Source organism: Sinocyclocheilus rhinocerous, unplaced genomic scaffold (genome assembly GCF_001515625.1).
Source record: "Sinocyclocheilus rhinocerous isolate Xijiao unplaced genomic scaffold, SAMN03320098_v1.1 scaffold580, whole genome shotgun sequence".
Lineage (NCBI taxonomy): Eukaryota > Metazoa > Chordata > Actinopteri > Cypriniformes > Cyprinidae > Sinocyclocheilus > Sinocyclocheilus rhinocerous.
Window position 1 is genome coordinate 1,493,751 of NW_015670982.1, and position 16,632 is coordinate 1,510,382.

General features: G+C 34.1%; 1 protein-coding gene across 2 annotated transcripts in view; it reads right to left on the reverse strand.

Moving 5' to 3' along the window:
* Positions 1–11,916: 11,916 nt before the first annotated feature.
* Positions 11,917–16,632, reverse strand: part of LOC107734567 (OX-2 membrane glycoprotein-like) — an 11,708-nt gene continuing 6,992 nt past the window's right edge. The window contains exons 6-8 of one of the 2 annotated variants that reach the window (XM_016546553.1): positions 15,681–15,962; positions 15,449–15,554; positions 11,917–12,155 (exon numbers count right to left, since the gene is read on the reverse strand). In XM_016546553.1, coding sequence (XP_016402039.1) covers positions 15,466–15,554; positions 15,681–15,962 — 371 coding nt within the window. In that variant the 3' untranslated portion in view covers positions 11,917–12,155; positions 15,449–15,465. Of the gene's footprint in view, positions 12,156–13,882; positions 14,186–15,448; positions 15,555–15,680; positions 15,963–16,632 lie in introns of those variants that run through there. The other variant, XM_016546554.1, reaches the window with a different exon arrangement.

A 16,632-nucleotide genomic window follows, 5' to 3' on the forward strand; every position in this document is an offset into this window, starting at 1 on the left:
GCTCGCGATTATGGTAAGGGGCGTTACATTTCTGACGAGTGCTTGCGGTGTTCGGCCAATCACAATGCACTGGGTCAGCTGGCCAATCAGAGCAGACTGCGCTTGTCGGAAGGACCTACAATAATGTACAGTATTTGAAAAATAATGTGTTTTTTGAACATTAAAGCATTTCAACATATTCTGATACACCAAATACACAAAATAATGATCTTTAAAAAAACATCATATGACCCCTTTAACAGTTTATGCCCAGTGTCACAACTGTTATATAAAATGAGTTGGTGTTGTTTGATAAGCACCATAGTAAATACAAAAATTTAAACTACTGTTTAAAAAAAAAAGTTAACTGTTTGACTGCCTGTTGGAGTAACAAGGGTATAAGCACCAACTGTCAGAGAATGAATTTGCATTTTAATTCAACCCATCTTCCATTTTTTACACATTGGCCTGAAAAAACAAATAGCATGTGAAAATCGGACCGAATTTACATTTTGAATGTTCGGGTTGTTTGGAGAGGTCTTAAGCGATGAGAATAAAGGTTCCTTTGTGCCGTTATAGTTAATAGGGGTGATGTAAACTTCCATATTATTATAAAAATATATAGTTGTATTTATCGTCATAGTTATCATCATAAGTCCTTTACAGTAAATATTTTACGTCACTTCATTCCTTTAGAAATGAAATGATATATCAAAATAATGTTGTTGTTTTTTTTCTACTCAGAAATGTATTGTAATTTTTCTAATAGATCACCTGACATAAGTATTTTTCAAGTTGTGATCTGTAGAGAATCTACACAGAGTACAAACTAAGAAGCCCACAAGAGCAAAAGCATGCAAACACATTTCCTGTACGAGCTAAGGGGAGAATGTAACTTACCAGATATGAGGGTGGGATTCTTTACCACCCACAGTGAAGAATAGTACATACGACCTCCTTTTTATGCATTAAAGGTCACTATGTATACTGTACGCCCACAATGAAGAAGAGAAGGTATATATAACTAATGAATTAAATATCAATGAGTAACATACTCCCTTCTATTTATACTGTACATACTGAATGTGTGTGTGTGTGTGTGTGTTTGTGTAAATGAGTAAGTTAAGTTAACCCAACATCCTATTTCTTAACAAGCTCAATGCTTATTTGCAAGTGCAAATAAGCTCTTTGTGTTGGTGTGTCTAGACTGTGACTCATTCCATTGAATGTACCTTACACAAAAGATTTCCTTATTTAATCTCAACACTGCATTTACCTTGACATGAGTCAGTTAGAGAATGGTTTCTCTTGGAACACGTATTAGAAGTACAGTTTCAGAATATATGAGCAAGATTCTCCTCTCGCCTCCCTTTGCTCCAAGATAAAAAAATTAATGTATGGAATTAATGTGAATATGTATGTTAGCTGTAGATTATTGTTTGTGAATACCTAAACTGGTGTAATCATTAAAAATAATTCAAGCAACCATCATTAATAAAAGTTAATAACTTTCCCATCATAAATTCACAATAAACCACAAAGAAAAGACATTCAATTCACACTTTAAAAGTGTGATGTCACTGTATTAGATAAAAAGTATCAAACCAAGTGGCATCTGCAAACAAATGCTACTATGAGGCTTTCTTCACTTTTTTGCAATGCCTTTTAACTGCTGTCAAGGTGATTTTATAGCAGATGTATGAAGACGAGTTCACCTAGCAGAGTAACCACAGGTGTAGTTCACCATATTAGCATAAACACAAGTTTGACAACCAGATTTTGAACAATACATATATTATTTTATAATTTGGTACAAATTTATGTGTGTATATATGTATATACACCGTATGTACATATCTCTGTGTGTATGTATATAAAATAAATACCACTTTTTTTTCTTTATTTTTTTAATAATGCAATGACAATGCATCCATATTATTCTGGGGCCACTTTTTTCCAGTTCTGTCAGAAAGCAGAAATTTTCTCTCAGTTCCCTGTAACAGGTTTTATTTCTCATGGTTTGGATTGTCCTGAGAATCATTCACCAGTATAGATTTACTTTTGCTTGTATCTCTTCTGCTTTTCAACATAACACCACAACAGGTTATAGAGAATTGAGAATACAGAACTCATGACACCACTTTTAATACAAACTGACCATCTGAGAGTCTAAGACTCGAATTATGAAACATTGCTACTGCAGAACCATCATTTCAATGTATGTATATAAAATAAATACCACTTTTTTTTCTTTATTTTTTTAATAATGCAATGACAATGCATCCATATTATTTTGGGGCCACTTTTTTCCAGTTCTGTCAGAAAGCAGAAATTTTCTCTCAGTTAGTTCCCTGTAACAGGTTTTATTTCTCATAGTTTGGATTGTCCTGAGAATCATTCACCAGTATAGATTTACTTTTGCTTGTATCTCTTCTGCTTTTCGACATAACACCACAACAGGTTATAGAGAATTGAGAATACAGAACTCATGACACCACTTTTAATACAAACTGACCATCTGAGAGTCTAAGACTCGAATTATGAAACATTGCTACTGCAGAACCATCATTTCAATATGTTTTTGGGAGAGGGGGAGCAGGGGCGCCAGACAGGGGGTAATAGTGGAACTGAGTAACAGGGGCCCATGGCGAGGCCCATTGCAATCGCGTACATACTAAATGTGATTGTGCTATCGCAAACCCCCCACCCACAGAATGTGATTTTGAGGGGGCCCCATAGCAAATTCAGTGCACAGGGCCCAGAATTCTTAGAGACGGCCCTGGGGGGGAGGCTTTTGTAAAAAAAAAAAAAAAAACTGACAACAAATTTTATCAGTATAGAGTGCAGGCTGACAAGAGAAGGTTACGTGAAAGTTATGTGTTAAAGGAATAATTCACACAAAATGAAAATTTGCTGAAAATATAATATAAATTTAGCATTACAACACTTGCTCACCAATGGATCCTCTGCAGGATTACATCACAATAATCCACAATTAAGACGTGTTTAACCTGAAATCATTGTTTCTTTCTAAAATGCAAGTCCTCTATCCATAACATTGCTTTCTCCAGATATGATATGATAACACATGTTGTTTACTTTTAGAAATTTCAATGTTTTACAAGAAAAATATACAATATATGTTATATTTGTGGAGTGGTTGTTTTAGAACAAGTCTTTGAGCAATACTGTGAACGAAAACCAAGGAAAATATTAGATCTGCTTAGCTGTCAGTTGCAGAATGCATTAATGCACTTTCTGGAGATTATCTTCTCCAGTCTTGTGGACAAATGACTCACCATATGATGCACATAAATCACACCACCTACTGGCATAATGATATAACCTGAATATAACCTGAGTGAATCGACCAAAGCTTTTTGGTGAATGGATTTAACAAGAATCAATTCACTTAGATAAATCAAAATTCACAAAATATGACACAACACAGGCTATTTTGCTGTTTTTTGCTATTTTGATTATGACGTTGCACCACAACCCTAAGATAAAACCAATATCCACAAAAAGAGATCACAGCAATTCGTACATATTTTACAAGGAGGCTAATTAGTGGGAATTTGTATGAAGGACCACACCTAACCTCGCGCCTAAACCTACCCCTCACAGAAATCGCACAAAATCGTACGAGGGATGTCATACCAATTTGTTCGAATTCGTACGGATTAGCCACCTCATTAAAAACATTTACATTATGCACATAGTATAACTGGTCCTTCTAAAATGTCATGTAAACTCTTTAGTCCGACTGAAATTGCACAAGGTGTTTTTTTTTCCTTCCAGATCTAGACAATTGTGGCTCAGCTTCAAAATGTATGTTAATTGGATAACAATTGGCCTCAACATTGTGCTGGACAGATTAGCAAAACAATGTGTAAAAATAATAATAATGTGTGCAAATAAAACTAATTTTGCATAATAAAAAATCTTCCAAAAGGCATCTATATTCAACCATTTAACATGTTATGAACTTCACTGTAGACCAGGTAAAGTAACTGTGAAATGTGGTGTGACTTTTTTTTTTAATTTCCTTTATGAGTAGGTGGATGAAAACACACAAGGTGGATGCCTCTGCCCCACAATCACCTCGTGTTTCTCTTTCAGAAAACAAAGCAAACTACATACAGTATTGTGTGATCAGCAGTGTTGCACAGTTTGATTAACAAGGTGCATATTTACTTTTTTATTTCAGATAACTTTATACAGAACTCATGAAATACTTGGAGGTGTGAAAAGGAATAGAAACACTCAAATGACATGAGTGAGCTAAACATTTGAAGCTATGAGTACACTTTCCCCTAGAGGGAAAGTAAGACACAGTTTAAGTAAAACTTCACTTTAATTTAAACTTCAAAACGATGATAACTTGGCACCAAAAGGCCAAAAGGTGCTCATGTCTAAAAGAGTGTTAAAACATTGTTTGTACTACACACATCAAAACATCAGTAAGCATGTGGTTATTGACTTTTGGTTATTGAGTATGTTAGAGACAGAAGTTCCAGATAACAGAATTCTGCTTATATTTAGATCTCTTTTAGGTGTATGAGCCATTACAGTTTGGCTAATAAAAATGGTTTACTAAAATATACATTCTAATAAATAAGACATTTAGTGTTGTTTATGTTGTGATTAAATGTTTGTATTTATACTTTCAGACTGGATACATATCAGTTAGAAGACGTTGTATGTGTTCAGATCATTCAGATAATGGCAAATGTGTGTGTGTGTGTGTGTGTGTGTGTGAGAGAGAGAGAGAGAGAGAGAGAGAGAGAGAGTGTGTAAGCAATAAGGTACGAGAGGCTGTGCTGTATCATAAAGTCACGGCTGAAGAGCTGTTTTTCGAATACTATGAATTTGGATACACTACTCTTTTTGCATACTGTTTTTTGCTTACTAGTACGGAAGTATTCAATTTTGGATGCAGCGGAAGTGTGGAATGTTGGACACTTCATGCACTCAGCTGTTGTAGCTTTAATTACTGAGAGGAGGGAGAGGCAGGGGCTATCAGATTCCGATTTTGAATGACAAAATAATAACCTTATATAGTTCATACACTACATGGTTGAATACATAGTGTATAAGTACATAGTGTATAGTGTGTCATTTGGGACACAACTTAAGTTCTCATTTGCATCTTATTGTGTTTAAACTGTCAACTGCACACAATGTTATGTCAAAAACACAAAGTTCACATAATCGGTTATGTCAGTGAATGTACGTGCATATTAGATTGGTGTATTTAAGTGACAGCAGCGTAATATACATACTGCAGTCTGTGCTGTTAATATGAATCAAACAACAACAGAAAAGCAGCATTAGAAAAATGAATTTAGTGGACTGTGTACTGCTCACTCAGGGGAGGAGCTAAGATAATAGGTCAAATTCTGTTGCCAGTCGTGGGCGGGGCCAGTTCCAATTTGACCTCACTTTGGAGTACATTCCTGAATGGCTCAGTTTGAGACACCATTTCTGTTTTATGGGGAAAATAACAACTAGAATGGATGGATTTTTACCACAGTATGTGGTTGAGTACGCACACTGCAGACACATAATTATGTTCAAAAACAATATAAAAGTGTATTCTGCATAATAGATTCCCTTTAAGAAAATATTTGAGAATTTCTGAAGATTTTTTTTAAGAATTGCATTGAGGAATATTATTACAAACTTCTTGGAATTTATTGTCAGTCTGGCCCCAGATTTTTACAGCAAATCAATGGTTGATTCGTTTCTGGTTAAATGTCAAATTAATTATTGATATATAGCAATAAGAGACTGAATTTTGTCACTAAGTCACAGTAATAAGTGTAAGTGCTTGACAAAAGCAAAAGAAATACACCTACAGGCTAAGTGTTTTGATAGCACCATGTTATACACACGTTATCACTTACACAAAAGCTGCTTTAGATTCAACATGTAAATGCTTTTCCTCTGAAACAACTTTCCATTTTTGCTGATGTCACATAGGCCTTGAGGAATATTGCATAATGTTAACCAATTGCCAAATAGCTATTTGGGCTATTGTTTATTTGTTTTAACTTGCATTTGGTCTCGCTTCATTCTGGTATGTAATGTTCACTTTCATGATCCAATCAGTTCCCCATAGAAAAAAATATTTTCTTGTTGAATATCCTGTATCACTTTTAAATGGGTCACATTCTGAAAGTATAATTGGCAGTAAATGACAATTCACATTGACTTTAAGTAGTTTGTCATATTATAACAAATAACAGGTGAACATATTTATTTGAATCTGGAAAAGCACTTTATTGAAGTGATTTATCATATGATGTCTTTAAACAGTGATTTCCTATTACCAGTGGCAACTAAAAAGCCATCAGTCATGGTATAAGGTAAGTTTAAGAGGGCTTCTTGCATGATACAGGAAGTGGTAACTCCTTAGACTTCCTGTGGTTCTGTACATAAACGGAGCTCTGTAAAAACATACTTCGCCTTTGGCTTTGGTTGCACTAGATAAGATGTAAAGAATGTAATGTAAATGCACTAATGTAAATTTTTGGAAAGATATAAAAATCTGCACACTGTGTCTGTCTGAAAGCTAATTTAGGCCTTCATTAAGCTCATAATTTACTCAAGTCTTAGTCAAGTCTCAAGTAATTGCAATAATCAGTTAACAATGAATCTCAAAAATGTATAATATTTATATTCAAAAGGGTGATTTCAGTTGATGTCATGCATTCATATATTTTTTTCCAGACAGAAAATGGTTTGATTCAACACATTACATCTTGAACAGAACAGAATGTAAGCAGAGAAATCTGATTTTTCTGTCTGTGCTGCTTTTCTGTCATTATCCACAAGGAGGTGTTACTGAGTTCATTTGAACTCATTGTCCTACTGTCAGTGTTGCCAACTAATTTAAGCGCAAATAATAATAATAATAATAATTATTATTATTATTATTTTCTGCTGTAACACTGATTATGCAGACCTAGAAAGTGCAGTCCTAGAAACTTGAAACTCGGCTAGATAGTAGAGCTCAATTTAGGGAGAGACTGTCAAAAACTCATCCCAATCAGCCATTAGGGGGCGCTACAGCGATCGAAAACGCGAAATCGCTCATAACTCCTACCGTTTGTCACAGACTCAAGTGTCTTATATTGTTGGAATCATTGGCTCAATACAAACAAAATGGTTCAAATTTCATTTCCGTCATGAATTTATTTTTATTTTTTTACTTTTTGCAAAACCTATTTTGTGAACTAGTCCTAGGTTTTTTTGCCCAATCAGAACCAAAGCAGTGCGGAAAAGATCTCTGCAGTCTGATTAGCAAAAGTTATCAAAACCAAGTTGAAGTTCCATTGTCAATCGGTACAGGGTGCAAAAACGTTCAAAGTGAGTGGGGCCACTTTTACTAAAACAGCTATAACTCTTGAATGGAATGAGATGTTTTCACCAAACTTGGAGCACATATGAATGAGCTCAATCTTTGGACAAATTACAAAAATTGGGAAGTTTGACCACTTGGCACTATAACAGGAAAAAAAAAACATGAAAATGGCTGTAACTACTCACCCATTAGTCTGATTGACTTGAAATTTAGCATGCGGTGTGGTGCCACCAATATCTATGAGGGCATTGGTGTATCTTGAAAAACATGGCCGCCATCAGCCAATCAATTTTGAGCACCTACTGGTGCATCTTAATAAATTAGAATGTCGTGGAAAAGTTCATTTATTTTCAACTTTCTGTTAACATGCTTGGATACAGCACGCTGTGAACAGCCAGCTTCTTTGGCAATGAAAGTTTTTGGCTTACCCTCCTTGTGGTAAGCCACAAGGAGGGTAAGATTGTCTTATGATTGTCAATGATTGTCTTCTGGACAACTGTCAGATCAGCAGTCTTCCCCATGATTGTGTAGCCTAGTGAACCAAACTGAGAGACCATTTTGAAGGCTCAGGAAACCGTTGCAGGTGTTTTGAGTTGATTAGCTGATTGGCATGTCACCATATTCTAATTTGTTGAGATAGGGAATTGGTGGGTTTTTGTTAAATGTAAAATTAAAAGAACCAAAGACTTAAACAACTTCAGTCTGTGTGCATTGAATTTAATACACGAGTTTCACAATTTGAGTTGAATTACTGAAATAAATGAACTTTTCCACGACATTCTAATTTATTGAGATGCACATGTATCACAATTAAAAGAACCAAAGACTTAAACTACTTCAGTCTGTGTGCATTGAATTTATTTAATACACGAGTTTCACAATTTGAGTTGAATTACTGAAATAAATTAACTTTTCCACGACATTCTAATTTATTGAGATGCACCTGTATTAGACAAGGTTAACGGAGGCCAATCAGAATGAAACTCAATGGGCCTGTTTGACTCATGGCCCTAGAGGTCTGTGAGAAATTTGAAAGAAATCAGACCCTAAGTGGCACTATCGTGTTTTACGCCTCGTATATCACACAATATTTCACACATACAGACAATATTCATATGTTAGATCTCCTCATTCTAAACAACTTTGCATCTATAACCATTAACTTCAATCAAACCGTTTGTTAAATATTTGACATTACGTAAAAAAGTTTCTTTTTTGAACACTTCCTAGATGGTTCATTCGGTTTTTTTTTTTATACACTCACATTCTCGGATAACGCACAAATGATTTGTCAAAGAGCAAAATGGACATAAGGCTATATCTCCTCAACGCTTTATCGTGTTCAGACCAAACAGGGAGTTTTTTATGACAACCATGTCCTGCGGTTACCTGCACAGTTTTGGCACAGTGCCACCTAGTGGTCAGGATATATGAAAAATGCCAAAATGGACCTAAGCGTGTTTTTCTGCAATTCTTTGGCATATTGGCACCAAACTATGTGTATGTCATCATCACCCCTAGTTAACCAAACCACATAACTTTGGGAGCAGCACCACCTATTGGTGAAAAGTGATAAATCATTGAATAATATTTCTAGTGATTGTATTTATGATTTTATTTTAGCCTTTTTGGATAAAATCATCTTAAAATGTCTATAATTACTCAATGGTCTTTAAACGCTTGAACCCCGGTAATTGCTGCTTGCACCTATATTTTTAAAAGGAAGTTGCTAAAGGCAGGTTGATTTGTTGCTAAAAGTTGCTAAATGACATTGAAATGTCAATGTGCGATGACGTCTTTATGAAACAAAAACATAAAATTTTGTCATTGCTTAGAATACACAATGAGATTACCCAAAGTGGCTTGCCATCTCAGCGAAAAATGAGATTTGAAATATGTTAATTTAGATTTGTTCGTAAAAGTAATATACACATAATATTTGTAAAAGTAATATAAACACAACATTGAATTATTGAACAGTTGCACATTCTTAAACAATTACATTTAATGTATTTTCATATTAAATAGTACAACTACATATTCTGAACAATTATAGTTTTAGTATAATAGTATATAGTATATTGGTAGTTAGTTAATATACTATACTTTAAGAAAGGTTTGTAAAAATATGGCACATTTACTGTGTCAATATGAAAGAATTTTCCGTATTGATTTTTATTCAATACGGAAGAGTTTTACTGTATTTTTAATTTGCATTTTGTTGCATAGTTACAGGAAATGTTTGTAAACTTAATAGATAATGTCCTGGCAGAAAATTACCAGTACCTTTTCCATTTTTCTACACATTTGTTTATTTTTTACAGTGTACCTAACTGATCAACAATTATAGGTACAAGTTAAAAACAAAGTGAATCATAAATTATTATTGAACAATTGCAACTAGCAGCGTAATTCAAACATGTTGCGTGAACTCTTTCCAGGCTGATGTGCTACTTGGCTGGCAAGCTGTTCAATGGTTTCCTCTTTTTGTGTAATTTAGAGGTAAAATGTGCCTTTTTATCATTTGAGTCACTTTTTAAAAGTTGCTAAAAGCTGTCAAATAAAAAAAAAAAAAAAAGGCTAAATTTGTTGCTATATACGTGCAGAGTTGCCAAATCTAGCAAAAAAAAAAAAAAAGAAAGAAACTGCTAAATTGGCAACACTGCCTACTGATTCTTCATCCTTAATCTTTTCAACATTTGCATGAAAGTTCAACCAACCTGGACAAGGTTCAAACAACCTGAAACCACTACAAACACACTAGATGAGCTTTGGCATGGTTAATGACGAAAGAAGGCTAAGAAGAAGAACAACCATCAGAAACAGACACAGACACAAAGCCGAGTAACAAATTCACCTGAGAAACAACGCAGGTTAAAAGCACCTGTGATTCGAGGATTTGAAGATAAAAGTTAAGAAGGTACAAGAAAAGAGAAACAGAAATGGTAAGAGATGTCTTTGAAGAACTTACAGCTTCCAACACATTTCCATTTCACTCCAACATATTTGCACACACTGATGCACAGCTCTCATATTTATATTAATTTTTAAATATGCATTTTCTGATAAAAGAACTTCAACAAAAAGCAACTCTGTCTTACAGATTATCCTGGCCACTATTCTGATATTGATGTGTGTCAGTGTCATTGGCACCAAAGACGGTGAGTATTAAGACCTGCCCTATGGACTGTCAGAAATATTTTCTTAAATGTGATGTTTGGGATGCATTATAGTATATTTGTTAAAAGTGATGTTACAGCATATCCTGGGCACACCCGCTGAAGACTGTGACACAATTCACTAAAAATTCATTTCTCTCTCTCTCTTGGTCTTCCTATTTTTTTTCCTTCATTCTTTTAGGGACTGAGATGAATTGTATTCCAGTGATCAGAGTGCCACGAAACACAGTGTTTAGAGCTCCAGTTATGACCAAGTTGAAGATAAACTGTACTATAACTCTACATGGATGTCACAGGAACCCAAGTGTCTCATGGTGCAAAATGAATGGAAATAACTGTAAAGCTTTAAATTACTCACTTCATATAAGAACTGAGTGGAAGAGCATCACAGAACATGAATGGGTGGCTTTCCTGATTTTCCTGAACATCTCAATGGAGGACACAGGTTCCTACAGATGTAAAGGTGGTGACACATCTGTAAGCCATACTATTAATGTCACTGTGACAGGTAAGAGACATTATCTTTAGATTCACTGGTAAAATGCATTCAGACATTTTGTTGAATACAAATATTTAAATACTTTATTATATTCACTAGATAAAAATGAGGATGAGGTGTCACGCAATCAAAGCAACACACGTAAGGGCATGAACATTACAATTCATGACATTACTGGGAACATTTTGCTTGGACGAATGCATCTTCATATGTTGATATGAACCTATGATAATGACAACAACTATAAAATATAATTGTATTCATTTCTTTCAATATTAGGTGATCTAAATTCAGGTGCAAAGGATGATCTTCAGTGGCTATGGCCATATGTGTTCATCTGCAGTGGAGTGGGGCTGGTCTTCATAGTTATGACTGTATCATTTCTTTATGTCATTAGACACCAAGGTGAGCGATTCGAGTGTTTAAACTAAACATCACAGTTGCTTTAAAATCATACTAGTTTTGTGTTTCCTTGGATAATCCTATGCAATATTTTAGGAAGAAAATCTACAAGAAAAGATAAGGCAAATAAAAATCAGGTATCTTTTGTTTTAAATATATCTGTGGAACTATTTATTTGGTTACAGAATGTCAGCTTTCAGATAATATAAGTCTGCTTAAATGTAGGTTGCTTTAACGAGTATGATTCACTAGAGTTCGGCTAAGAAAAAAAAATGCTTCACTAAAATATACCGTCTATAATAAATAAGGCATTTAGTGTTGAAAGTGTTGTGATTAAATGTTTGTTTTTATACTGTTACACTGAATATCAGTTATATTAGAAGACGTTGACTCAGATTCGTCTGTGATTCAGACAGAGGGAACACTGTTGTTTGGTCAGGGAGAACATCTGAACATAGCAGATGTAGGTTACTTTTAACGAGTATGATTCACTAGAGTTCGGCTAAGAAAAAAAAATGCTTCACTAAAATATACAGTCTATAATAAATAAGGCATTTAGTGTTGAAAGTGTTGTGATTAAATGTTTGTTTTTATACTGTTACACTGAATATCAGTTATATTAGAAGACGTTGACTCAGATTCGTCTGTGATTCAGACAGAGGGAACACCGTTGTTTGGTCAGGGAGAACATCTGAACATAGCAGCATTTCCTTTCATTTCAGGCAGCCTGAAGAAAGAAAAAGGAAAAAGAAATGTGTTAACGTCCTAGAATTACAAAGCAAAAGCCTTCTTCAACAACAAAAAGTGTTCAATCCAATCCTACAACTCCTGCAGCTAATGTTTTACTTAATGTTCTCCATCTTGAGTTGATACAAGGCTGGGTTGAATGGTAAACAATGTTCCTTTATTGTTCCAGTTGAGGATTTTTCCTGTCTCTCATGAGATTGCATCAATACTGAAACAGAATGAAAAATAAACTATGTTTACAGCTTAACTACTGCTGCCTGGGTCATTCCTACTTTGTGGTACATCTTCATGTCTCCATCAAATAACTAACTCTTACAATAATGGGTAACATGGAAGTTAGTTAGTCTTTTATCATAATAGCACATACTTTTAAAACATGATGGTGAATTTAATCATTTTGTTCAAGAAGATGTGACCATTTCCCCATGTCCCCATGGTGCTTCCAATATGAAAATCTGGATTTTTAACAAATATTCCTTGTGTTTATTTCCCTCCCTCTCTCTATGAAAACATTATTTAAAATGAAAAAAAAAAAAATTGTATTCAGCATTATATACCGCATAAACATGGGCAAGTCTATTTATAGAGTATAATTCTGGTCTGTTATACAATTAAAATATTTCTTTAAAGCATATTAATTTTTCTAAATTTTACAGAGGTCAAAATATGCAGAATAATAAGATCAGTTTACCCCTTTCTCTCTGTTTAGACAAACTAGTAAATTCTCAACTAAACAAGTTACTACAAATAGTCCAACTCAAACCGACTGAGCCAGAGGTTTACCTCTCACACGCAGAGCAGTGTTTTGACAAACACCACAGAGCCACAATGTTTCCACTGCTCCGAGAATATATGACAAGCTCTGCAAAATACACTAAGATGAGAAAAGGTTTTAGATTCCAATACTGGAAAAAAATAAATAAATAATGCCCCTAGTGAGCAAGTCAAAGGGGACAGTGGCAAGGAAAAGCTCAACAAATATGTTTACATAAAGAGGGAGAAAAATCATGGGAGGAAACAGGCTCGAATGGGGGAGCTCATCCTCCTCTGGAAACTTCAGACAAATGTGACACTCAACATTTAAGGAACAGCAACACAGTTTTGGGCTAAATGGAATGTAGCGTTCATTTCTAAGGGGCCAAAGGGTTTAAAAGTCAATATTAACATTTAAATTCTTTCTTCAAGCACATTACATGTCTTATTGTGAATGATTCATCAGAGCTTGTTATTGCAAATAAAAAATGTTTCTTTATAATCTTTATAATCTCAAAATACAACAGCCAAATAGCTCTGTAGACATCACTCTCACTCCATTCTGTATTAAACATTGAACATTTTTCATGATTTAATCAAGTCCTAATGAATAAAATAATGTCCCTTCCCATTTTTTTCTTGTTCCCATTTATTTCCCGTTTCACTCATAAATAATTCCCATCATAGAAGTAAAATGAGTTGTGAGCGCAATTCACATTGACTCTGTGTTTGTCACACTTTTTTTTTTCTTCCCTTGACTCTGTAAGAAGCACTTTAGATATTAAATGGTCATGGTATAAGATGGGCTTCTTGCAAGAGACAGGAAGTGGTAACACCTTAGACTTCTTGTGGCTCAGCACATAAACGGGGCTCTGTAAAAACATACTTCACCCTTGGCTATTGTTTCACTATAATCTTTGCTACTATACTTTTTTTTAAATTTTTTATCTGACAACAAAACATATTTTAGTGCAACTTTCTGAAGCAATAAGCTTCAAAGCAGAAATCACAACTGAGCAGAAGAAATTTAGGACCACTTCACTGATTAGAAGTCATGTGTTTAGTGCAGTAAAGAGCAATAAGAGGACGACTCAATGAACACAACGTGAACAGAATGATCTGACTTCCCGTATGTGTGACCTGAGGCACTTTTTTTTTTCACTCCCCGAGGCCTCTTGTGCAGATCTAGCTGCCTTGGTTTAAACAAATATGAAATGCTTTTTTCCTTTTTTGACCCTCTCGGGTGACCTGCAGATTCTAAGGGAGGAAAGTGGAAGAGAATGAAGCAGGAAGAAAGACTTGAATAAAGAAGACAGATTGTGTGAAGTGAGAGGTTAGTGAGTCATTCTGGCGTCTCCCTCTCGATTTCCGGCTATACATTTCTCCAGTAGCTGTTTTTATCAACTCCTCTCTAAAAGGTTTCTGGGGTATTTAATTACAATAGTGCAGTCTTTAACTTTAGGGTGAAACACAATATATCACATCTAAAAATCTAAATGTATATTTACATATTATATTATATTATTGTAGGTATATTTTACTATTTTCATAATTATTTTTTACTATTTCTATATGGAAATGTAATATGACATATGGCCTATCAAGAGTGATATTGCCATACATTGCATATAAGGCAATATATCATTTTTTGTACACATTCACAGGGTGGATGAGGAAGTTTATAACAAATATAAAATCCCCATAGCAAAATGTGTATATGTATATATGTTAATAATATCTATATGATTATTTTTACATTTTATGCAACTTCATTAAAACAACATATGGGAATCTGTATGTTTATATATGTTTTTGTAATTTTTTTTTTTTTAAATGCATGTGTATCTTTTATATTTACTTATATAACATCAACATAGGTTTTAGGATTACATAATATATGATCAAATGTATTACACAGACTAGATACGTTAATATATGAAATTGTTCAAATGTCTAATAGGTTAATATGTCTTACTACATATGACAATATATTTCATACGTGGAAATTTAATGTATGTACACATTTTACATTTGTGTATGGGTTATATCGATATGTTTTAACGTGGTGACCTGACATACTTCTGTCCCCAACAATAAATGAAAAGCTTGATTTTACTTCCAGCACAGTAATGCGCTTGTGATCATCAAATTTCAAAACTATATTTACTACATGTATTATTATTTATTACATTCACATTTATTTAGAACTTGTTGTTTCAGTTAGTGTCAAAAGCCAAGAGTTTAAAAACCAAATATTTACAGTTTTACCCCAAGTAAACCCTTTTTTCTTCCTGTGCTTTTTCTTGCATACAAACTTCTACATTCTTTCATGTGTACACCCTTATACTGAAAACTTATTATAAGCATGGATCCGACAGCCTTTATTTTACATTTTATATAAACATTATTTAATAAATACTTTGTAAATTATTATAAAAACTGAACAGGCCCTGGGATTAAGCATTAAATTAATGTGAAACACAATATTAAAGTGGACAGACATTTTGTGGTGCTACTGACCATATCAGCAGGTGAAGTTAGCACCTCTTCAGGCAGATACACAGACATATGAGCAGCACAAGGGCCACACAGCTGGCTGAAATGGGAATGACATGGAAGTTCCTATCTGCAATATATAAAAAAAACACACACATATTAACTAAAAAAAAAATCAAATATTAACAACAGTCTAGAAACAAAACCATCAAGGCATAACAGGACAAAAAGATCAAGTTGAGTACGTTTCACTCACATTTATTCAGAGACACATAGATTGCAGACTCAAGGCCTTGGTGACGAACTTCACACTTCACAAGTTCATCGTCCAGTAGCTCAGCCTGCATTTGAATGGAACTGACCACCATTGTGGTGCCGTCCCCTAGCTGGTAAAATGATGTGACAGCAGGGCCCATTGTTTGATTATGACCCTCCACGTTCCAGGAGATCTCTGCTGCAGGACGTGACACGGCTGAGCAGTTCGCCTCAACAATGTCCTCTGATACGGTGACGTAACTTGCCTCAGGTTTGGGTAGGACTAGGAAAATGACATGAAGTTCATTATGTAATTAGTGTATATAAGACATTAACATTATGTTCTTTTTAACAGAGTGACGATTTTTAAAATATGACTGTAAATCAGTTAAGCACTTCACTTGAATTCATTTCATGATATGACACTTAAATAATTACATTAATCACATATCAGTATATTTGCTGGGAAAAGCCCTCAAATCAACGTAACTAAAAGACACTGAAACACTGAATCGACATTATAAAAGGTGAAATATCTTGAATATAAAAGCTTGAGTATAATTAAGCAAATGTGGGCTAGGGTGAATGACACCCACATATTTTCTGTACTTATGAATAAAATTAATGTTAACTTAAAATAGAATAAACATACAGTATTATTTATTTATTTAGTTTAGGGACCAATGCTCACTATTAACTCACTGTAAAAAAATTTCACCCCTTTCAACTTAAAAACGTAAGTTTTGTGGCTGCCTTAAAATTGTAAGTTAAATCAACTTAAAAGTACAAGTCATTTCAACTCACTAATTTAAATCTTGCCTAGTGCTGAATTGTTTTATTGAAGTTCATTTGACTTTACAATATTTGCTGTTTCAACTTAAGTTCAAAATTTTTAACATTAATTTTCTAGTTATGATAATGTAAACTTTATTTTAGATCCAGATAAAAAAAAA